Source organism: Myotis yumanensis, unplaced genomic scaffold, assembly GCF_028538775.1.
Source record: "Myotis yumanensis isolate MYYU_CA2020_CCGP unplaced genomic scaffold, mMyoYum1.0.hap1 SCAF_307, whole genome shotgun sequence".
Classification (NCBI taxonomy): domain Eukaryota; kingdom Metazoa; phylum Chordata; class Mammalia; order Chiroptera; family Vespertilionidae; genus Myotis; species Myotis yumanensis.
The window spans coordinates 1-24,525 of NW_027224058.1; the positions used below are offsets into that span (position 1 = coordinate 1).

Genomic DNA, 24,525 nt, shown 5'->3' on the forward strand with positions numbered 1-24,525 from the left:
GAGAGTGACTTTTATCTGCGTTACTACGTGGGTCACAAGGGCAAGTTCGGCCACGAATTCCTGGAATTTGAGTTCCGACCGGATGGTGAGAGCGGCCCCGGGCGCGGGGCCGAGGCCTGGGGCGGCCGGGGGCCGGGAACGTGCGGGGAGCTGGAGGAGGAAGGCAGGGCTCTGGGAGAAGCACGCCTGTGTCCGCCCCACGGGCTCTGTCTGTCCAGGGCGTCTTCTGTTGTGACATTTTCACCGGATGCTTCCGCCGGCGCTGAGTGCGCGGCCGCTCTGCACCGGGCGCCGTTTCACTACCTGGGATGCGGGCGCGGACGATAGGCAAGCTTCCTCTCGCGGGGAGCTTTTATTCTAGGGCTGGGAGAGAAGTCATAAAAGGGGTTCCAGACCGTGATGAGTGGTCGGAAATAAACAAAATGACGGGCTGGTTTTAAATAGGGCTTCCGTTGGGGAGCTCGCTGAAAAGGGGATATTTGAACTGAACCTTGATTGACAAGGAGCCAGCCTGTGACGCCCCAAAAGAGCATCTAGTCCGAGGGAGCAACAGGTGTCAGGGCCAGACGGCGGGGTGAGCGAGGCCTATTCCAGGTGGCCCGTGTGGCTGGGGAGAAAAGTTGGAGGTAATATGGGGTAGGTAGGCCGTGGCCACGACATGTAGATCTTTATAGGCCAGGTAAAGAGTTTGGATTTTATTCTAAGTACAGCAGGAAGCAGTGGGAAAGTTTTAAGCAGAGAAGAGGTGTGATCTGTTCTTGAAAAAGTATTCTAGTGATCGGGTACAGAATGAGCAAAAGTGGAAACAGGGCCTCCTATTGGGAGACAGTTAACAATTGTCCAGACAGAAGGGGGGCTGGTAGGGACTAGGGTGAAAGTGGAGAGAAGGACTTAGGGTACTGTTCAAGGCAGAACCAATATGACTGTCAGTTATAGGATTTAGGGAGCGGGCGGGTGGTGAGGAAAAGGAGTCAAAGATGATAGAAATCTACTAAATGCGGGCACAGAGGTGAATCTGACAAGCTGCATTTGTGAAGGAAATAGGTTTGTAAACAGTGACGAGACAGTGTATTAGGGGCGGTGGGAGAAAGGAGCAGAGGGACTCGGGAACAGAAAGAAGGCACCTAATCTAGCTGAGGGTTCAGAGGTTTCCGGGAAAACACGAGGGAAGGGAGATGCGAGTTTTCAGTGACCAGGAGTTGTGTAGGCAGACGAGTTAAGAATGCATTTTGGGCAGCCTTAATGGCAAAGAGGCTGAAAACCACAAAGTGCATGGGACGTTTCAGACAGAAACCAAGTAGTCTGATGGAGAGAGAGCTCTTGCAGGAGGGAGCCTGGAGAGGCAGGCAGAGGCTCAGTTTAGCAGTGTGCCATGTTGAATTTGGATTTTACCATGGCCAAGGAGGCAGGGGGACGTCATTGTCCGTATTAGAGTAAACTAATCAGATCTTGCTGTTATACATCACTTTGTCCACTGTGTGGAGAATGAACTGAAAGGAAAGAGTCTTAGGTGGAGAGTACAGTGAGGCATCATTTAATTTGCCTCTTTTATCTTCTTCGTACCCACCATATACCCAGATTAGCCTGTTGAATGCGTATATACACAGAGAGACTTGTATACTAAATATGTTAAGTAATAAAACCACAACTTTTTTTTTTAATCTTCACCCAAGGATATGTTCATTGGTTTTTAGAGAGAGAAACATTGATGTGAGAGAGAAAATCTATTGGTTGCCTTGTACCCACCCTGACTAGGGATCAAACACAAAACCCTTCAATTCACGGGACAACATTCCAACCAACCGAGCCATACTGGCCAGGGCTAAAACCACAACTTTTCTGTCACAGGAATATATCAGAATATTACACAGTCACATGATAATGTATGTAAATTATATTTTTCAAAGGCTTTCATAACTCATTTGAGCCTCAGCAGGCCTTGTGTGTAGGTAAGTTACCAATTACTATCCCTGTTTTTAGCTTAGGACAGGGGTAGGCAAACTTTTTGACTCGAGGGCCACAATGGGTTCTTAAACTGGACCGGAGGGCCGGAACAAAAGCATGGATGGAGTGTTTGTGTGAACTAATATAAATTCAAAGTAAACATCATTACATAAAAGGGTACGGTCTTTTTTTTTTTTTTAGTTTTATTCATTTCAAACGGGCCACATCCGGCCCGTGGGCCGTAGTTTGCCCACAGCTGGCTTAGGACATTAACCTGCAGAAATATGATTCTACCTGAGTTCTTTTGTCCTACCTGAGCTACCTTTTGCAAGATCTGTAATTCAGCATCAGCTATAGTTTTGGCTGTGAGGCTATTTAATAGCCTAAAGTGAAGAACTGAAAAAATGTATTGTTGAAACACCAAAGGTGTAAATATTTAAAAAGTTAGAATACGTTTTAAGCAACAACTGATAGTCTTACTAGGCTAATGATGATTTAGTCATATGTTTTTATTATATATTGATTTTTTCCCCCTCACAGGGAAATTGAGATATGCCAACAACAGCAATTACAAGAATGATGTCATGATCAGAAAAGAGGTAATGAGCCTTCTGAGAGACTTTCTCATTCACTACAGTTTAGCCTTTTGTCTTTTTTTGTTCTTTCTGGGAGTAGTAATGAAAGATAAAGAAGAGGAAAGTATAATCATGTCTGTAGACAGCTTCTAATGTTTTTCTCAAATCTTTTAGTGTATATTTTCTTTCACAACACTGAATCAGTTATTGGCTATCACGTGAAGTCTTGCAGATCTTGGCTTGAACCCTGAATGTGCTGCTTACTAACTATTTGGCCTTGGGCAAATTTCCCAGCTGAACTTGATAAATTCAGTTTCTTCATCTGCAATAAAAACAAATAAGAGCTAATCCCCATTCAAAGTATTTGGTATATTCCCTGGTACACAGCACTCAGTGGAGCTCTAATTTGCATTTGAATGGGAAAGGGAGCATGGAGAAATGGTTAACCTTATTGAATGCTTGTTAGATGCGAGGCATGACACTAGATATTTTACATACATGATCTTATTTGATCCTGATTATAAGCCCAGGTAATGGATGATATTAGATACCCTTTACAGATAAGACTGTGAAAGCCCAGATATGATTTATGGAACTTGTTCAAAGTCACCCCTGCCAGTAAGGGATAGAACAGGAATTCAAACCTATTCCTGCCTCTGTCATGTGCTCCATTTTGGTGTGATTTCTACCACACCATTAAGTCTTCATCAAAGCTATGCTTCCTTTTTAGCCACTTTGTTAACATTTGAAACTATCTTAACAATCAGTATATTTTCATGCTGTTATATTTAACTAGAGGCCCAGCACACAAAATCGTGTGCAGGTAGGGTCCCTAGGCCTAGCCTGCAATCAGGGCCATCTTCTGCCTGCTCACCAGTCCCCAGTCCCACTCCACCGTCACCCCCTGGTTCCCCGTAGTTCCTTGATCACAGTATGGCTCTGGTTCCCCGGAGCCTGCGGGCTGTGGGGAGGGACCAAGAGGTCGGCTGTTCAACCCACTCGCCAGTCCCGCCCCACCGCCGTTCACCGAGAGGTGGTCAATGCACCTCATGGCGACTGGTTGAGCGGTCGTTCTGGTTGTTATGCTTATGGTTGCTGGCCTTTTATTATATAGGATTAGCAATCAGTTTTATGCTTACCTACACATGTCAGCATCCTTTTTTAAAAAAATAGATATTTTTATTGATTTCAGAGAGGAAGGGAGAGAGAGAGAAAAAAACATCAATGATGAGAGAGAATCAGTGTTTGGCTGCCCCTGCATGCCCCACACTGGGGACCAAGCCCACAACCTAGGCATGTGCCCTGACCAAGAATCGAACTGGGACCTCCTGGTTCATAGGTCAATCATGGAGCCACGCTGGCAGAGCTTCTTTTTTTTTTTTTTTAATATAAACTAAGTAGAGGCCCGTTTGCAGGAAGATTCCTGCAAGAATAGGGCTTCGCTCACATCTCTGCCTTTCCTACCCCGCCCGTCGCCAGTCTCTGCCGCTCCTACCCCGCCCTTCTCTTCCACTTCTCTCCCGCCCTTCTCTGCTACCTCGGCTCCGTTGCTTGGCTTCCTTCTACAGTGTCTTCAGTCTTCGCTCCCAGCTGGTATATGCAAATTAGCCACCATCTTTGTTAATTTGCATATCGCTCTGATTAGCCAGCAGTGGGCATAGTGAAGGTACGGTCAATTTGCATCTTTGTCCATTATTCAATAGGATATGTAGAGTGTATTTAAAAGACATGCCTCTGCTTTTCAGAAGCATGTCATCTAGTTAAGAATAACCAGGGATGCTGAACCGGTTTGGCTCAGTGGATAGAGCGTCGGCCTGTGGACTGAAAGGTCCCAGGTTCGATTCTGGTCAAGGGCATGTACCTGGGTTGCGGGCACATCCCCAGTAGGAGATGTGCAGGAGGCAGCTGATTGATGTTTCTCTCTCATCGATGTTTCTGGCTCTCTGTCTCTCTCCCTTCCTCTCTGTGGAAAACCAATAAAATATATTAAAAAAAAAAAAAAAAAAAAAAAAAGAATAACCAGGGTTACACAAAGATCTATTTTGGGTCTAGGTGTGAGTTAGATGTGTAGGTAAGGAGAGGTCCATATGAATAGGATGTGCCAAGAAGTAGAAACAACCATATGGGGTACGGAGGTGTAATCATTGGGCACTTCTGACCCTGCCCTCTTCAGCATGCTGAGGTCAAGCCTGAATGTCTTCCCATTTGCAGAAATGACTTTTCAGGAGCAGTCTTTTTTTTTTATCTTTAATCACTATCTGAGGCAGAATGCTGCTTAGGAATACAACTTAAATTCTGTTTTTTAACTTGCTTTCAGGCTTATGTACATAAGAGTGTGATGGAGGAACTGAAGAGAATAATTGATGACAGTGAAATTACCAAAGAGGATGATGCTTTGTGGCCTCCCCCGGACCGAGTGGGCCGTCAGGTGAGTGTTCTAGCAGCTATTCCCAGTGCAGAAATCTTACAAATAAGATAAGTTGACTACTCTCCATAGGACATTGAATCCTCCACTTGTGTGCGAGCACGCGTGCATATGGAGCCCTACACGGGCAGATTACGAGCACCTTGATCTAAGGAAGCAGTGAACCCACAGGGAGGAAGAGAGAGAGCAAGAAGTGCTGCTGACCACCAGGAATCCAGCCCTGAGTTTCTTCTTGTGACCTTCCCTCTCCCTCTTCTCAGGGTTTTGCTGCCCACCTTACTTACTACTATAGACAAAGCAGTGTGAAGATAGATAAATAGAACATAGTTATTTCAATAGTCCGACAGTCTAATGGAAGGAAAATCATGCAAGCAGCTAACCTCATCTACATCTTTCCTAATCCAGACTTCTAATTGATTTTTTTGTTTCTCTTATCCTGGGCAGCCCATTTCTAACCTGAAGCCAGAGTAATCTTGTAAAATGTAAATTTGTTTATGTACAGCAGGTCCTCAAATAACATCATTCTATTTAATGTGGCTTCCTTATAATGTGATGAGATGCCATATGAATTTAACTGTTATTTCTATCAGTTAGCCTATGATAAAGTTGGTTGTTATACTCTATTGCTCTGCTTAAAGTCACAGAACCAATCAACAATTTAAGTAAGGGCTTACTGTATTACACTAATTTTAAACTCTCTGGTACAAGCATGTCAAACTCTCGGTCCACAACGAATATTTTTGTGGCCCAGTCAATATAACGGTATGTAAGAAACGTTTTAATAAAAATTTCGTAACTTAATTTTTACAATATCCTGTTATCCATAATTTTTAATAACGAACTACAACATTCGCTAATGACTGATTACTATAATCATGTTGCATTCATTTCCCTTAAGTGCAGGCACACCATTTCTCTCCACTAATACTAGCAGCGAATATTTTAGCAGCCGATTGCCACATCATTAGTCTTGGACTGACTTGTTTGGTGTGCACAACAGAAATATTTCACTTTTGGAGAACAAGAAAAATAGGTTTATTTGCATTACGCTTATTAATTTGTGCAGTTATTCAGTATCTAATAAGTTAATGTCCAAGAAAAAATATTAATTTTTATTAAAATGTTCTATTATTTTATGTTAACGATCACTCATTTATTTTAGCCTTTTGTATTCAGCATGTCTCTGTTGAAATAAACCTATGTTTCTATGAAAATTGAAGCTTTTGTCTTTTTGCAGCCCACATAAACTTAAACCTTGTTTATTTGGCCCATGTTAGCCTTTGAGTTTGACATGCTTGCTCTAGTAGCTTTCCACTGCATTTAAAATAAAATCCAAACTCCCACCTTATCTTACAATCTCTGGCTGTGTTCAGACCTCATTGGTCTTATTTCTGTCCTTTAGACATACCTGTTGTTCTTAGTTTAGGACCTTTGTATTTGCTACATGCTTCCTGAAATATTTTTTCTAAAACTTTATTATTGAAGCCTTCATATGTCACTTTTTCAGTGATATCTTGTCTGTCCATCACATCTAAAACACCTCTCCCCATTAGGAGGCTATGGAAAACTGGCCCAGAACCAGTGAGTAGTAAGAACTTCATCATGAAAAATTCACTCCTTGGCTTGCTGAATTTGATGTACATTACCCAAGGTCTGCAAACCTGCCATTTTTACAAATCTTTGATCAATGTCTCTACTGAGCCAGACGCCACTTCATGGCTTTCCTCTGAAAATTATTAAAGGACAGAATCCAAATAAAGAAAGAAAGAAAACACCTCTCCCCGTCATTTAAAAAAACATGTTTGATCGTCTTCATAGCATTTATCATTGTCCAAAATTGTCCCATGTTGCCCAGAAAAGTTAAGATTCCTGGTATTTATAAAACATACATGTTACTCTACACTGTTAACAACAAAAACACATATACAAAACAATTATGTAATTTCTTCCAAATCACCGACACAACTTCCTCTAAAAATATGAGCTACTCAAGCGAGTATTTATCTCTTTGCTTCTAGTACCTAGCACAATTTAGTGCTCAGAGGGAATTGGTCTTGTTTATGTGTAGTAGATAGAGTTTGTGTGATTTGGCAGATGAACCTCCTGTGTGCTTAATGAACCATCCAATTTGGCTTGATTTTAAACATTTTTAAATGTTTCCAGGAGCTAGAAATCGTCATTGGAGATGAACACATTTCTTTCACAACATCAAAAATTGGTTCCCTCATTGATGTCAATCAATCCAAGTAAGTGTACATGATCTGTATGTCCAGATGTGTATGTTTTGCAGCAGATTGATATGAAACCCTTAAACAAATTGGGACCATATGGTAAGATCCGGTACAGATGGAGAGAGGCTCTAAATTATTTTCAAGACTTGCTCCTATTACTTTTGACCTTTTGTCCAGTTATCTATAACTAGAGGCTCAGTGCACAAAATTTGTGCATGGGGGGGGGGGGTTCCCCTCAGCCCGGCCTGCACCCTCTCACAATCCGGGACCACTGGCTCCTAACCACTCTGCTTGCTTGCCTGATTGCCCCTAACCCCTCTGCCTGCCTGCCTGATCGCCCCAACCCCTCTGCCTGCCTGATCACCCCCACCATGACGGCTTCATCTGGAAGGTCGTTTGGCCGTGTGGTCTAATTAGCATAAAAGTGTAATATGCTAATTAGACTGGGCAGCCAAATGACCTTTGGACGAAGCCGTGGCTGCAAGGGCTGAGTCCTTTGCACGAATTTTGTGCATCGGGCCTCTAGATACTAATAAGAGCTTCTCAGTGACACACACAGTAATGCCATTGGAGCAGCTAGTGTGGGTAAGAATGTCCAGAACAGAAAAATGAGATATGCCAATACATGTGCTTAAGATAAACTGTAGAGTCGTTAAGTCTAACTACCTTCCTTGATGTTAGTCATTCAGACTAGCACATCTTAAAGTCTGATTTGGGTGAAACTTGAAATTATTTGGAATATAAATTTAAAATTTATGTCAGGAGGGCAAATTATAAAGTATGCTGCAGAGTCCTTAGAATTTGAAAATCTCTTTGGCTCCTGTGTTTTGGGCATTTGGGATTAGACGTGGCTCACTTTTAGTACCAGATGGGCATAATTGTCTTCTTTTGGACAGTCTCTATTCTTAGCCAGTTATGCTGTAGTAACCTTCAGCCTCTTGATCCTGACTAGTACTACTTCTTAAGAAAAGTTTTTCTAATTCTGAAACTTATACATAAAAATGTAAGGGGAAAATCACCCATAAACCTGTCAATTAGACAACCATTAATACTGTAAAGTATTTTTTTAATATATTTTTATGGATTTCAGAGAGGAAGGAAGAGGGAGAGGGAGATAGAAACATCAATGATGAGAGAGAATCAGTGTTTGGCTGCCTCCTACAAGTCGCACACTGGGCATGGAGCCTGCAACCTGGGCATGTGCCCTGACTGGGAATTGAACCTGTGACCTTCTGGTTCATAGGTCGATGCTCAACCACTGAGCCATGCCAGCTGGGCTTAAAGCAGCGGTCCCCAACCTTTCGGACCTCACGTACCACCAGTGATCTGAGGACCACCAGTTGGCGACCACTGGCTTAAAGTATTTCTTATCTTTTTTCTGAGCATTAAAAAATATAGTTTTTAAAGGCACCAAAAAATATTTAGACCAGTAATGTTATTTGAATGATTTTTTTCACTTAATATAAACATTTCCCCAATTTTTAAAACCTTAACATTTTAAATGCCCTCATATTCCATTTTAATATGTAGCATATAGCCTTTTCCTCGATTTTTGAACTCTGATTTCAAAGTTTTAATTCTGTAAATACCTTTATGAGTAAAGCCTTGGTACATAATTTGCGTTAAGTGGTATTATCTTGCCAGTTGTCTCTGCTTTTTAAACATTTTTTTCCTTTTGCATTTTAGGGACCCAGAAGGCTTACGAGTATTTTATTATCTTGTCCAGGACCTGAAGTGTTTGGTCTTCAGTCTTATTGGATTACACTTCAAGATTAAACCAATCTAGATTGAATATTGGTGTGGACACTAGGGGGGTGGGAGTAGCTGGTTTTCATTACCATTATCAGGAAATTTTTGTGTATAGAAGGCCAATATTTTTTTTATAAACTGTAAATGATTGTCTTCAATAAATATATAACAAAATGCAATTGTTATTTTATAGGGACTTCTAAACGTGTGAACTCTTTTCAATTACTTTTTTTAAAATCCTCGCCTGAGGATATGTTTTTATTGATTTTTAGAGAGAGACAGAAACATTGATGCAAGAGAGAAACGTCAATCAGCCACCTCCTATACGTGTCCCGACGGGATCAAAACCACAACCTAGATGTGTGCCCCGACCAGGCATGGAACCCACAACCTTTTGGTGTACGGGATGACGCTCCAAACTGACTAAGCCACCCAGCCAGAGCCCAATTTTTAAAACACTAACACCCTGTGTAAGGTATTGCCCCAAAATCTAACTGAATCGACTCTGTAGATAAAACTACCAATTCATAGGAAATAAGAAAATATAACCCTGGCCTTATAGCTCAGTTGGTTAGAGTATTGTCCCAATATACCAAGGTTGCAGGTTCAATCCCCACTCAGGGCATATAAGAATCAACCAATGAATGCATAACTAAATAAAAATGAAAATAGAGAAACATGTTAAAAAATACAGTGGGAGTCCAATCAGCAATATTCAGAGAAAAGTCCAGGGAAAGGGATCTGGTTGCTTCAATAAAACATAAGATAAAGATGGAGCATGAAGCTATAGGTTAAAGGAGAGTTAAGAGACTCATAATGCAATGTTTGGATCCCATCTGGATCATGATTCAAAAAATCTTAAATTGACATTACGGAAATTTGAACGCTGAATATTAATGAAATAGTCTTTTTAAGGTGTAAAATGGTATTGTGGTTGGGTTTACTGAGATAACTGCGGTTGGGTTTTTAAAAATCATCTTTTATAGATAAATATTTACAGCTATTTCATTATGGAAGAGACTAATATAAGGGATAAAATACCTAGTATCAGTAAAGTTTTCCTATACATTTAAAAACATTTTTTATTGACTTTACGTGAGGAAGAGAAACATCGATCGGTTGCCTCCCGTACCTATCCCAACAGGATCAAACCTGCAACCTGGGTGTATACCCTGACCAGGAACCGAATCAGTGCACGGGACAACACGCAACCAAGCCACACACCAGCCAGGGCTCCAAGACATTTTAAAATCAGACTATCGACAGCTATTAAGAACTGAGACCTGCCCTAGCTGGTGGTGTGCGCCTGCGGACTGACGGGTTGTGGGTTCAATTCCCGGTCAAGGGCGTGTACTTCCTACCTCGGTTGCAGGTTCCCCAGCCCTGGTAGGGGTGCATGTGGGAGGCAATCTATGTGTCTCATGCGGATGTTTCTCTCTTCCCCTCCCTCCCCTCCACTCTAGAAATCAATGGAAAGAATATCCTCAGGTGAAGATTAAAAAAAAAAAAAGCTGAGACCTAGTGGGTACAGTTAGTGTGGGAATTTGGTGAATCTGCAGGAACTGCTGGTTGAATAGATGGTGGGACTGAAAGGAACCGGGCCTTAGTAAGTCATGTGGCCGAGGGGAAGTGGATGGGCAAAGCTCCCACCGTCCAGACAAGCTCACTTAGGACCGGTGCCAGGTCTGACAGCGGCGCTCCCACCGCGCCCAGCGAACGCACGCCCGACTCTGCCTCCGGCAAGGCAACAGGTGGATCTGGGGCCTGAGACGTCCAGGTTCCTGGCTCTACAGGCGGGTACTTGGGCAATGAGACAACTTGGTGGTAAAGTACGTATCAAAAACATCACCCCAAACTTTAACGTAATGACCGTGAGGCGCTCAGAGGCTATACGCGTTTCGAATGGGCTGTTCTTGGTCATGTTCACAGCACCTGTATGGGCTCAGATATGCCTTGGACAAGAGGGCAAGTAAAACGAGCTGCCGTAAATGTATAAAGGATGGACGAGGGGAGCCAGGGGAGAGCCAGGCTTGGGGACCACCCTCTGAAAGCGGTTCTCGATGAGGAAACGGAAGGAACCGTTAGAGAAGACAAAGGCCCCGAATCTGCCAAGCCGGCCCGAGGAGGGGGAGCCGACGGAATGTAAGGAGCCTCAGGGCAGGCGGGAAGCAGGCGGGAGGGGGGTGAGGGCAGGCGGAGAGGTGGAGGGCAGGAGCGCCGAGGCCAGGAAGGCTGCTGCGGCACCGCCCCCCCCCCTCCCGCCCACAGCCTGCCTGCGGGCACGGACCGCGCTCAGCGAACACCGGAGCTACTGATAGCTGCAGGCAGGCCACCTGCGACCTCGGGTTGCCTTCGTTTTCTTCGCCTAGAGCAGTGGTTCTTAGCCTTGGCTGCACATTAGAATCACCTGGGAATCTTTTTAAAATCCTGATTTCTGGGCCTCATCCTCCGGAAATTGTTTCTTTGTGATGGGGTGGGACCACAACATTTTAACAAAGAAACAGAATTTCCGGAGGATGGGCCCCAGAAATCTGGATTTTAAAAAGATTCCCACGTGATTCTAATGTGCAGCCAAGGTTGAGAACCACTGGCCTAGAGCACTAACAAGCAGCGAAAACCCCGCTGCGCCGGAAGGAGCGGCGCACGGAGACCCGCCCCCGCGCCACGCCCACGCGAGCCCAGGCCCGCCGGGAGAGTGCGCACGCGGCGCCCACCGTTTGCGACGGGCCGGAAAGCAGCGACCGCAGCCAGCGCCGGGCCCAGCCGGCCGCTATGGGGGTGAGGCGGGAGCGGGACGCTGCCGGGGCAGGGGCGCGGCGGCGGCGTGGATCTGGGATGCGGGCGCTCGCGCCGGGAGAGGATGAGGGGAGCGGGCCTGCGCTGGAAAGGAGCGGAGAGGCCGCGCTCGTGCCGGGGCGGGCGGGCCGGGACCAGGCGTGGGGCTGCGCAGGCGCGAAATGCAGTCGCTCTGGCCCTCCCTTTCCTCTCAGAAAATCGCGCTGCAGCTCAAAGCCACGCTGGAGAACGTCACTAACCTCCGGCCTGTGGGGGAGGACTTCCGGTGGTACCTGAAGGTGCGGCTGCAGGGGCGGGGCCCCGACGGGGCGGGGGAGGAGCCCCGAGAGGCTGTGGGCACTTCGAGGTTCCGGGAGGGGGCGCCAGAGGCCGGGCCCGGAAAAAGGTTCCCCCACCTGATCTGTGCTTAACCACCAAATGTTTCTTTCTGGGTAGAATTTTATATTTGCTTTTTAAAACTTATTGGCTAATCCTTAATGGATAGTGTCTTGTAATTCCTTTGTAATTTTTTCTCCGTTAAATATTTCAGGGTATGTAAACAAATGCTAAAGGAAAGGCTGCTTGAAGGGATACTGTGATTCTTTAGTAAGGAGGATAATTTCACCTGTTTTATTCGTTGATTGGCTTTATTGTGAAGTCGTTCAATTCCGTGCATGGCTCCACCCCTGCTTCCCAAACCCATTCTGGAAAAGCTGGTACTGCCAGTGGCATGGTCTGGAGAGGACCCCTCTCAGCCGAGTAGTCTAAGCCCTTTCACTCTCCCGGATCCCAGAGCTTCTGCTCTTTTCCTTGTAGCCTGAATCTCAGCATCCTTCGGGATTTGGCAAAAGCTGCTTCTGCTTCAGGAGCCTCTGGCCACCTTTAATCCCACATATTTTGAAGACGGAGTGCCAGGGCTTATTTGGGGAATTGATGTTCTTTGGTTTCAAAAAGCACAGAGACTAGGGAAGGAGACAGAAAACCAGTAACAACAGAGGGCAAACACTTACACCAGGGACGACAGGGCCTGTGGGAACACAGGAAGCTCCTAACCTAGCAGCGTGGATGGGAGGGGGCTGGTTGAGACCATTTCTGTACCACACGAGCCTTGAGTCCCCAGCTAACTTTAAGAAGTAAAGGCGGGGGGGGGGGGGGGGGGGGGGGCGGGGCGGGGGGGCGGGGGGGGGGCGGCTGCCAGCAGGAGAAGCACCTTGGCCTGTTCTTTGCCCAGAGGTGAGTCTGGTTATGTCCCTGGTGGGGCTGGTTGTAAGGATGAGGGGAGATTGCTGGCAGGAAGGTAGGGTAGGAGCCTGCCTTCTTACCCTTCCCTCACTGTCTGCCTAACTGAACTAACTACTAATGCTCCTTTCTCTCCCAAGATGAAATGTGGCAACTGTGGTGAGATTTCAGAGAAGTGGCAATACATTCGGCTGATGGTAACTGCTCCCCCCCCCCCCCCCCCCCCCCCCCACACACACACACACATACACAGACATCTCTAGGCAGGAATTTGGGGAATCTGTGACCCGAATCTCTCTGGTCTTTGAACCTTGCTTTTTGTGGTTTGGGGGGGCAGGCATTAGTGGGATCAACAGTGCAAGTAACAGCCTTCTTTGGGATGTGAGGCAGAGATCAAAATCAAGGGGAAGTCCTTTCCTTGGTCCTAAGAAGCCTCCCCAGGATTCTTGTCCTAGCAAGTCGCTCACCCTCTCTGAGTCTTGGTCTCTTCAGTTGGATAATAAGTGGTGGGACTGGGTCTCTTCAGGACCCTGCGTCTGACGGATTTGTGACTAGAGGTTGTGTTTACTCCTTGCTAGGACAGTGTGGCACTGAAGGGAGGCCGTGGCAGCGCCTCCATGGTCCAGAAGTGCAAGCTGTGCTCGAGGGAAAACTCCATTGGTAGGTCAGGCCATGAATGCTGAGCTCTGCGAGGCCAGCCCCTCGCTTCCTGATACCAGACCAGAAGCAGGCTCATGTTACCTGCGGTGCCCAAGCTTCTGCCGCAGACTCTTTCCCAGACCCACATCTGGGGGCGTGGGGTAGGGCCAACGTATGGACTCAAGTCAACTTTGTCCTCTGTTTTATGTTCCAGAGATTCTGAGCAGCACCATCAAATCTTACAATGTAAGTTGCCTGCTGTAGTGGCAGGCATGGCGGGGTTAAATCCAAGCTAGGAGGCCTGGGTTCTAGAGTTACACTAGCAAGTGCTGGGCTGTGGGAGCTCAGGGGACTTCTGATCAAGCTGGCCATTCAGTTTCCATCACTGGGAGCATTTGCCTTACCTACATCCTAGCAGGTCTAGGGAGCCTTCTCTGAGACCATGGGGGGAGAGTCCTGTGAATGGTCCCTTCCATCCTTGGTGTTGTCCATCTTATTAGGTAGTTATTCATCACTGTATAACAAATTAGTTCAAAGGGGAGGGAGGGTGTGTGTGCTTTGGGTCTGTGTGTTTAAAGAAGGGCATTTAACTTGTGTTTATCCATTCCTTATTTGGTATTTTTGAAAAATGTCAGATTCATGCCAAACTTCAGCTTTTTCCTGAAGTTAAAGAGAAATCGGATGAGGACTTGCCCTTAAGAATTGCCTGGCTATACCACCTTAAGTAAATCATAATCTAGTGGAAGAGATAGATTAGCAAACAAAAAACAAACTAGGGCCCGCACACATGGTTGGTGTGCAGGAAATGCTTTTAGAGTGAGTGACAGAATGAGAGCAAACGTGTAGGCATGGTGCTTGGGGTCTCTAGGCCCATGGGTCAGGTAGGCATGAGTTTCCTGGCTACACCACCTTGCTCATAGGTGCCTCCCTACAAGCAAATCTCATTTCAAAGGCTTTAAGTCGGCCCCCTGCCTTCACAGCATGGCAGGTGGTTAGCAAAAGGCCACAGTAGATGTGTGCTGGGGCCGTTTAGATGATCTGGAGACTTTGTAGCTTAACATTCTTGTTCATATTTGTGATGTTGGTATTTTTACCTACTAGTTACTGAGTATAGTGTTGGATACTCTGCTGGGTACTTTACACATATTTCAAGTTCTCACAATAAATCTGTAGTGGTTCCTCACCTCTATTTGATAGTCTCAGTCCCAGAAGGCAATAAGACAGAGCTCTGCCTCCCATCTAGGCAGGCTGACCCCAGAGTCCACACTCTTTGTACTGTAGCATCCATGTCCAGGGTCTTGTAGGGAGCAGGTGGCTAAGGCAGGCTTCTACCAGAAGGAGGTGATTTGATCCCAAGTCCCATTCTGGGCTCACAGGGGCAGTAAGGACCTCCTTGGCAGGAAGGGTAGGGGCAATGGGATTATCCTGAGGGCCCATTTGGGCCTACCTCCTCAATGTATTTCCTTTCTAGGTTGAAGACAATGAGAAGTTCAAGACGATAGTAGAGTTTGAGTGCCGGGGCCTTGAACCAGTTGATTTCCAGCCCCAGGTGTGTGTCTTCCTGGGAAACCTGTATCTTTGGGGAGGGCATATAGGAGGTAATAGCAGAACTTGGCTTCCTACGGAGACCATGAACTAGGAATTCTCCTTTGTAAGAATTATTACTTATTAAGTGCTACTATATGTTGGGCACCATGCTGGTCAGTTTTACATGTTTATCTTATTTAACCCTCCCAGTCACCCTGTGCAGTTATCCGTACTGTTTTTCAGACAAGGAAACAATTTCAAAGTTTTGCAACTTTCCCAGGGTGACACAGTTAGAAAGCAGGGGAGCTAAAATTTGAATGCAGGTCTCTTTACTCCAGAGTCAGTGCTCATTCCACTTTATTGGAGCGGCATTTTCACCTCACAAGTCTGTGAGATAGGCAGAAGAGAGAGTATTACCATCCCCGTTTCATAAATACGAAAACTAAGGTCCAGAGAGGGAAGCAACATGCCCAGCTGGCGGATGGTTAGCAAAAGGCTGCAGCTAAGTGTACTTGGAACCATTTGGGTGATCTGAGCCTTTATAGCTTCGATTGTCTTTCAGACAGTCTGGTAGTGGAAGGGTTTACCCTGCAGCTCCTGCCTTCTGATCTAGGGCTGTAATTGGAGGAACCACTCTAGTCCCAGGCAGCTGCCAGGCCCTGGAAGCTCAGTAGTTATTGCAGAACAGCTGCCAACCCTACATCTCTGTGCTCCCTTCCCAACTGTGTTGTGAGAAAAGCCAGTTCGCTGGTCAGGCTCACGTGCCAGACCAGTGCCTCCTTCCCCTCAGACTCACTGCCTTCCTGTCCCTTGCAGGCTGGGTTTGCTGCTGAGGGTGTAGAATCGAGGACCATCTTCAGTGACATTAATCTGCAGGAGAAGGTACGGGACTTGGGGGCCGTGCAGGGTGCTGTAGGGCACGTGGTGGAAATTATCTTTTATGGTGAACAAGACTCATCAATGGAAAGCTGACTGCACATCTTTGTGCATTTTGTTGGTGATTTTAGTGTATAAGATGGCCCCAAGGGTAACGCTGAAGTTCCACCAAGTGTTCCACTTGCATGAGGGCTGGGATGTGCCTGCTAGAGAAAGTATATAATAGATAAGCTTTGTTCAGGCATGAGTTATAATGCTGTTGGCTGTGAGGTCAATTTTAATGAATCAACAATAGTATATTAAAAAGGTGTTTTTAAACAGAATCATACATGAAACAAGGTTATGTATTGATTGGTTGAAAACAGTGTTGTGATCAGATGTAAACTCCCATGAGTTTAACCCTGTGTTTTTCCTGGGAGCATTGGTTCATTATTCACTAAGTCAGCATTGTGGTGACTTTGTAGAACATAACTACCACAATGAGCTTGACGGTATCACTGGACATAGTAATGCCTTGCAGATAAGGAAACCTTGTGTTCAGGCCTCAAAGGAAGGACAAAACTAATTTGTACAGCACATAACAACAACAGTAACTAGAATTTATTGAGCTTTTACGTATATCCAGCACTATCCTAAGTACTTTTACATGTGTTACCTCATTTGATTCTTTCAACGTGAAGTGTATTGTCCCTTTTTTAAAAAAATAGAGAATAGCTCTGAGGATCAGAATGGTTAAGTGACTTGCCAAAATCACAAAGCTAGAAGAGCTGGAATTCAGGCCTGAACAGCCTGGTTCTGTTCTAGGTGATACATGTTCATGGACGGCTGGGTCAGAGCCTGAACTGGGCCTTGTAAATCGCAGTTTCCCACTCCACACTGTCCTAGGCTGCCTCGTGAGGCTAACACTGCCATTTTCCCCCACAGGACTGGACTGACTATGACGAAAAGGCCCAGGAGTCTGTGGGAATTTACGAGGTCACCCACCAGTTTGTGAAGTGCTGAGCCCTCTTCCTGCACACTTGCCTCTAAGAACTGAGAAGGGACAACCAAGCAGCAGAGCCCACTGAGGCTGGCCCCGCATCCCTTGTCTCCTGGCAGCTGTCCAAGCCCTCACAGTCTGCATGCTGGGCTGTCACAGCTTCCCAGGCCCCAATAAAGCCCGTTTGTGCTGTACTCATGCACTGAGGTAGAGTCAGGTAGCAGCCACTCCCCCCACAAATAAGAATCCATATTAGAGGTCTTTTACTGTTTCCTGACACCTTCCCACAATATAGAATCTTACACCCGATGCTTTGCAAACTATGCAGGAGCACACAGCTTCTAAGGGCTCTCTAGCTCATGAGGAGTGGGCACATCAACCCAGAAAACCAAAGGTGTCAAGGCCAATGGTATGCAATGCAGCTGAGCCTATTCCATGATACCATGAGCCAATAATCCTGAGCCAAAACACTGCATTGATTAGTGTGGCTCTTAAGTAAATGCAGGCATCTCTGTTAGCTGGTGTCACTTCATATTCTAGGGAAAAAAGGGACTGTAGAGGTCAGCCGTCCAGTCCTGGCAAGATTCTGCTCTCAAATTCTGGCCAGGTGGTCATTAGGTCTTGGCTCACCTGCGTGATGGGGCTCTCCCACTCGGAAGTCAGTATGAAAGTTCTTATATTCAGTCAGCATCTATGCCCCGGGTAGCTCCTGGTCCTGTTTTGTCCCCGCTGTGGTCACCCTTCTGTGTGCTGTCCCCCAGGCAGCCCTGTGGAGGTATGAAGAGCCCCTACCCAGTGGACAGAGCTGTTTAATGCAGTTAGGTCCACGAGGCATACTCATGCCTTCCCACCAGTAAGCCATTTGGAAAACTTGTTACAAGAGACCTTATTTATCCAGTGTTCTACTGGAGCCAGGAATTCTTTGGAAGTGAAATATCCTCATTTTCTGAATGGCCCACTGGGAATGGGTCTGCCCACTCCCAGGCAGGTTGTGGGGCACTAGGAAGGGGGATCCTCCACTTTAAGGTAAAGGTGGCCGTATCCAAGAGGTGAAGAGGTGCCGACCTTGTCCCCTCTTGTCTCCTCTAGGTCGAATATTCCTGGCTCCCTCTGGGCCTCTTTTTTGTACCTGACAACAGCATTTCTTCAGCCCTCGCTCAGCCAGCAGGCCTTCTAGCCCCCTACCCACTAGGTCCAGTCCACTGCCCAGCCTGAAAGCAAATAAGTGGAAGTAATGGGCTGGGTAAGCAGCCTTTCTAGTTTTCAGTCTCTATACCAGCCAGTGTGTTAAGTTCATAAAGACAAACACTAAGAGGATCAATAACTTTTGTTTATACTTTAAATTGCTTTCTCATCTTTCAGGAGGTAAAAGAATCCAAAAAAAAAATCATTAATTAAAAGGGAAAAATAAAGTAGATTATGTCAGTAGATGCAACAATTAAATTTTATTTCTGCTTCAACAATAAATACACCTGAGTTATTTTTCCAAATCCTACCCTCCTGATCAAATGCCCTTAAAATTGAAATCTCACATTATCTTTCATTGTGATCTAATTGCACTTGGAAATTACACGTTTAGTTTTAAAACCATGATTTTAAAGCTCAGGCTTCACATTGGCCGCTGAGGTACCACATGATTAGTTCCAGTAGTCACAGAATAGCACCTATTGGCTACCTAGGCTTCAATTTTCATGTAGATGAAGCAATGGAGGCTTTTAACCCGCCCAGAAGCTAAGTTTTGATGGATTTGCCTTCCATGGCATCAAACATGTCTTCCAAGGCTTTCTGCACACATTGGAGAAACTCCCGGGCATTGCGGCCTGTGTAGGAGGAGACGTTGCAGCCTATCCAGTTGTCATGAACAGCATACCCAACACCAAAGCCATCAGGGACCACAGGGGCAAAGCCACCAATGTTCACTGCTGGGCTGGTCAGTGTGCTAGTGGACAGGATGTTGTGGTTTATCTGCCCATATGCAGGGTCCAGATACAGCTCAGGCAGGGCAATCCCTTTGGCTGCTGTCAGGTACCGCAGAGCAAATAAGTGTCGGTCAAAGCCCTGGCCTGTGAGAAACAAAACAAAAAACCAGAGTCAAAATCACAGAACTGAAAGAACCTTAGTAAACCTTCCCATCATGTAGGAATCCCCTTGAGAGTGGAAGATGGTCGTCTACCTCTGCATGCACACCTCCAGCTCACTAGCCTCTGGGGCAGTTCATTCTAGATTGTTTTCTTAAGAAAAAACTCAACAGCTGAGTCAAAAATGAGCCTAAAATAAAAGTATGATTTTACAAAAATGAGCCTAAAATAAAACTAAGTCAATTTAGTCAAGAAAAGTACATGAGAGCTCTGGACTCAAAAACTAAGATAAGCCCTAACCGGTTTGGCTCAGTGGATAGAGCGTCGGCCTGCGGACTCAAGGGTCCCAGGTTCAATTCCAGTCACGGGCATGTACCTTGGCTGCGGGCACATCCCCAGTAGGGGGCGTGCAGGAGGCAGCTGATGGATGTTTCTAACTCAGGGGTGGGCAAACTTTTTGACTCGAGGGCCACAATGGGTTCTTAAACTGGACCGGAGGGCCGGAACAAAAGCATGGATGGAGTGTTTGTGTGAACTAATATAAATTCAAAGTAAACATCATTACATAAAAGGGTACGGTCTTTTTTTTTTTTTTTAGTTTTATTCATTTCAAACGGGCCGGATCCGGCCCGTGGGCCGTAGTTTGCTCACGGCTGTTCTAACTCTATCCCTCTCCCTTCCTCTCTGTAAAAAAATCAATAAAATATATTTTTTTTTAAAAAACTAAGATAAAAGCCACAGTCCAAGTCAAGTGTCAAAGACAATGAGTCAGTGGAACAAAACTGAAAGTTCTCATCGCATCTTTACTGCTAATTTGCTATATAAGCTTGGGCCAGCGGCCTCAGTTGCCTGCTTATAAAATGGGGAAGGATGAGACCAGAATGTCGTGGAGGTCCCTTTTAGTTCCAGGACTTTTTCTGCATGAGAGGATTGGATTATGTGATCCTCCAGGTCCTTTCCAGGCCTCAATTTTTGCCACAACGAGGCAAAGACGACAAACACTTAGATTTGGGAAAAGCTAAGGTGACCTATTTACAGGGAGCCGACACACTACACCTGAGGTGAAGTAAGAGGGCCTGTGAGCTTAGAAATCCTAAACTGTCACACTGAGTCTAATGACTAATAAATAATAGAATCATGTGTCACAGCTGAAAGTGACCTTCATTGAGGATAATGTTAGATGTATTTCCCCATCCCTGCTTAGAACATTCTGATCCCTAGTGGCTCGCCTGGCTATTCAGACTATTAGGGTAGAAAAAATCATGTGGGAGCTGGCAGATGGCTACAACCTAGTGAAGAGGTAGAAATTAGATGTGGGGGAGAATATAGCGGAGGCCTACCCCAGTGCGGAGGGCAACAAGACCCGAGGGCATGCGCCCCGTCTCACCCATTGCCGCTTCTTTGGTCAGCTGCCCGTGGTATCTGGAGCACTCGGCCATCATCTGCTTAAGCTCTCCAGCACTGTGCTTGGAAGGTTCCCTGACAAAGGCTTCGGAGCACCTCTTTGTGAAGATGGAGGCGGGGCGGATGGTCTCCGTGCGGCCGTGCTTGAACGCTGCAGTGCTGCAGGACTCGTAGGTGGCCACCGTCTGCCCATATTGCCGCAGAAAGGCCATCTGGAAGGCCAGCTGAGCCACCGAGTCAGGGCTCAGCTTCTGCTTCTTCAAGAATTCTTTGCCTCCTCTCTGAAACTGGATGCAGTCAACGGTGAGGGTTTTCATGGTGGCATCAAACTTTTCCTTAGCAGCAACGATGCCAGTCTTTAAGGCGTCGTTCAGCTTGAAGTTGAGCTTCTGCACAGCAGCAGAAGAGTCAGTGCTGGCTGGCTGGCTCTGTGGAGTGATGGCAGGGGCTTGAGTGCTGTCTTTAAACACTTCATTGAAAAACCTGAGCACTGCAACCCCATCGCCCCAAGCATGCTCAAAATGGACAGCGGCAGTGCCGTCCTTGGCTATAATGAGGTTAAAGGATTTATCATACCAGCGGTTTGTGCCGTCACCGTGCAGCATGGTATGGGACAAGTGGATAAGGTCCTTAATGGGGAAGTCATCTAGGCACAGACAGAACACAGCAGAGTCCACTTTCCTCAGGGTCTCCTCGTTGCCACTACTCACCAGCTTCTGCCTGAGCTCTGCCCAGATATCTCGGTTCTCACTGGGCAGATATGCCAGTGGAAACTCAGGGGCAGGGCTATTGTCTGAGAGAATGTACTTCAGATGAGCCTGGATTTCAGAGGCGCTCACAATGTTCCCATTTTGATCCAGGACATCAAAGACATAGAAATGTCCTTTTCTTAGGACCAGGAGGTGTCTGGCCTTGTCATCAGTGAAGAGTTCATCCCGGCTGGGTCTGGGTAAACGAGTTGAATTGAAAAGCCGAAAATACTGGGACATATCCAATGGATATGCATTGACCAAGTAGGCACCATACCAAGACAGAGAGGAAGGCACAAGGCGTATGAGTTTCTTGAAGGTATCAGTGTCACTTTTGGCAGGGTTCAAGTGGAACACTTCTGGTTCCAAAAGGCCATCCCGGAGTGTCTTCAGAAACCGGATGGCAGAAACCGTCATGTTGGTCGCCCGGGTGAGCTGGTCATTATACTCAGACTTTGGGTCAGGGTTGAATGACATAAATGGATTAAAGTTCAAGACAATGGGGTCTCGAGCAGTTAAGTACATATCAAACCAGGGGCCTAAAACATAAAAATAAAAACATAAAAAGGTAATGCAGTCCCTAAAAATAAAACCTGAGAAAGAAAAAAAATAAGTCAAACATATGCAGAAGAAATGACATCACCTCCAGAGGGAGGAATTTCCGGATTATTTTTTTGCTCTGCAATAATTCAAGTTGTATAAACAGGATCATACACTATTTGGTCTTTTACATCTGGCTTCTATTACTTACAATAATGTTCCTAAGGTTCATCAATGTTGTAACATGTGGTAGTTCTGCATTTCTTTTTATTACTGAGTAATGCCCCATTATATAGATATAGCACATTTGTCATCAGTTGATGGACATTTGTGTTGTTCCCACTTTTTGGTTATTATGAATTCTCATGGGGATATAAACTAGGAGGAGAATTGCTGGTCATGTGTTAAACCTTTTGAGGAACTGCTACGGTCTTTTCCAAAGTACCTGCACCATTACCACCAGCAGTATATGAGGGTTCCAATTTCTCCACATCCTTGGCAACATTTATTGTTTGTCTTTTTGACCAGAGCCAGTCTGGTGGGTAACCATTATTGTGGTTTTGATTTGCATTTCCCTAATGTCTATTAGTTGCCTTTTCTTCCTCATTCTCTTTCCTTTCTTGATTCTTTTTTTTTTTTTTAAATATATTTTATTGATTTCTTACAGAGAGGAAGGGAGAGAGATAGAGAGTTAGAAACATCAATGAGAGAGAAACATCGATCAGCTGCCTCCTGCACACTCCCTACTGGGTATGTGCCCGCAACCAAGGTACATGCCCTTGACCAGAATCGAACCTGGGACCCTTGAGTCCGCAGGCCGAGCTCTATCCACTGAGCCAAACCGGTTAGGGCCCCTTTCTTGATTCTTAAAGGAATAAAATACAATAACACCTCACTTATATTCATGCTGGAACAGAACAGTTGTTAATTCCCATACCATCTCCTTAAGTTTCCCTTGCTTTATTTCTCTTCAGGGACAACATTCACACTTGACTATCTCCCTAATACAGGGGAAAGTCTTCACCATCATTCTGTGTACTGTGTTCATTTATGCACTTCCTCTTTTAGGAAATGTTAGAAAAGCAATTAGAAATAACAATGAGTGTATGTGGCCCACTCAAACTAGCTCTCTGCATTCCAATGGATGTTTTGCTTGTGAAAATTCCAAAAGCAGTATTTTATCAAGAAATGTGTCTTCAAGGGAAACTCAACTAACAAGGACCATTTTCCATTGGAAGAAATAATTTCCACATGTAAAGCACTGGGGAAAGGATTAATAAACACACATTTATCTCTTATTTATTTGTTGGTCCATTTATTCCATTTCATTCCTTGAGAATAAGTGTGGAGAATCAGGCCCTGGTCCAGGGATATAGAGAAGGACAGGACATGGACTTTGATTTAGAAGAACTATGGTGAAGGAGACAAACAGAATAAAAACATAATGCAATGCACTAAAATGGTAAGGGAAAAGACATATTGGGGGGTGAGGATATATTTGATGGAAAAAGACATGAATTTATGCCTCTGATCCCTTCAGTAAAATAATTTTAAAGAGACATAAACCAATAAGGCAAAGAAAATAAAAAAGAGCAAATATTAGAACTTGATGCCCGAGCCAGTTTGGCTCAGTGGATAGAGCGTCAGCCTGCAGACTAAAGGGCCCCAGGTTCCATTCCAGTCAAGAGCACAGGCCTGGTTTGTGGGCTTCATCCCAAGTGGGGGGCAGGGTGTATAGGAGGCAGCCGATCAATGATTCTCTCTCATCGTTGATGTTTCTATCTCTCTCTCTCCCTCTCTGAAATCATTAAAAATATTTTTTAAAAAGATGAAAAGCATTTAGGCAACTAAAGCAGACTCAAGAAAGCCAACACTAAGTTGAGAGCAGAGAAAGCCAAGAAACAATATTTACAAAGCAGAACCCCTACAGCAAGCATATCAAACTCAAAGGCTAACACGAGCCAAATAACTCCCCGGACAGTGAGTTTGACATGCTTGCCCTAGAGGGCTCAGGAATTGGCAGCCTAGACATATCTGATTGAAAAGATATTTAATTAGACCCACACATAGGATGCCCCAGATATTCTCTGGCAAACGTAAAATTGTGGGATATAGATCTGTGGAGATCTCAAGCCTTTTCCTTTATCCCACTTCTACAACACTAGTGACCAGGAAAATACCTTTTGGCAGTTTTCTGGAAAAGCCTTCCCTGGGAGCCTAAAACACAAACACTAACGTTAGGGACACTCAAGGAAATGATTTAGCCAGATCACATACAATGAAGCTGTGACAAGCCCCACCCCCATCCACAGAGCTCCTAATAGCTTGTTAATATTTCATCCATATCCAAGACAACAGAGAAGGGTAGAAAGCATCTGAAAAAAGAGGGCAAACAAACAGGAGAAAAGCAACTTGGATACAGACTATGAAGAAAGATGAAAACTTAAAAAAAAATTCCCAGATAAACTAGTAAGCACATGGAAAGCTAAACATAAGAAAGTATAAAATAATTAACTTCAGAGAAAACAAAAAGTTTATCCGGGAAAGGAAATAAACAATCCCAATGTGCTACGCAACTCACCTAACAATAGCAATTACATGATCCTAATAGTGTAAATACTAAGCTAAGTTTTGTGCAGTGGCAGTATCATAGCCAATGAGGTTTATCTGAGGCACAATTATTGCTATGCTGTGCACTACACTGTGAAAATGAGGGGAAAGGAAATGGGTGTGTACACTCTCATGTGTGGCAGGGATATAAGAGACTGATTAATTCTAATCTTCTATAGTGAGAT

General features: G+C 45.2%; 3 protein-coding genes across 4 annotated transcripts; 2 read left to right on the forward strand and 1 right to left on the reverse strand.

Annotated features, from left to right (window-relative positions):
* Positions 1-6: 6 nt before the first annotated feature.
* Positions 7-9,120, forward strand: LOC139001293 (protein mago nashi homolog). Its single transcript, XM_070402988.1, has 5 exons — positions 7-85; positions 2,485-2,543; positions 4,837-4,947; positions 7,108-7,190; positions 8,862-9,120. The coding sequence occupies exons 2-5, from the start codon at positions 2,529-2,531 to the stop codon at positions 8,959-8,961; spliced, it is 309 nt and encodes a 102-aa protein (XP_070259089.1). The 5' UTR covers positions 7-85; positions 2,485-2,528; the 3' UTR covers positions 8,962-9,120.
* Positions 9,121-11,592: 2,472 nt separating this feature from the next.
* On the forward strand, positions 11,593-17,153 carry LOC139001295 (CXXC motif containing zinc binding protein). Of its 2 annotated transcripts, XM_070402990.1 has the most exons (8): positions 11,593-11,702; positions 11,915-11,998; positions 13,079-13,135; positions 13,517-13,598; positions 13,792-13,823; positions 15,049-15,126; positions 15,921-15,986; positions 16,905-17,153. In XM_070402990.1, the coding sequence occupies exons 1-8, from the start codon at positions 11,697-11,699 to the stop codon at positions 16,980-16,982; spliced, it is 483 nt and encodes a 160-aa protein (XP_070259091.1). In that variant the 5' UTR covers positions 11,593-11,696; the 3' UTR covers positions 16,983-17,153. The 2 variants fall into 2 exon arrangements, with proteins under 2 accessions (XP_070259091.1, XP_070259092.1); XM_070402991.1 differs by lacking the exons at positions 11,593-11,702; positions 11,915-11,998 and adding an exon at positions 12,048-12,305.
* Positions 17,154-18,384: 1,231 nt separating this feature from the next.
* Positions 18,385-24,111, reverse strand: LOC139001294 (carnitine O-palmitoyltransferase 2, mitochondrial-like). Its single transcript, XM_070402989.1, has 3 exons — positions 23,911-24,111; positions 20,425-21,729; positions 18,385-19,022 (listed from the first exon to the last, which is right to left on the reverse strand). Exons 2-3 carry the CDS (start codon positions 21,713-21,715, stop codon positions 18,691-18,693), a joined length of 1,623 nt encoding a protein of 540 aa, XP_070259090.1. The 5' UTR covers positions 21,716-21,729; positions 23,911-24,111; the 3' UTR covers positions 18,385-18,690.
* Between the last annotated feature and the right edge of the window lie 414 nt (positions 24,112-24,525).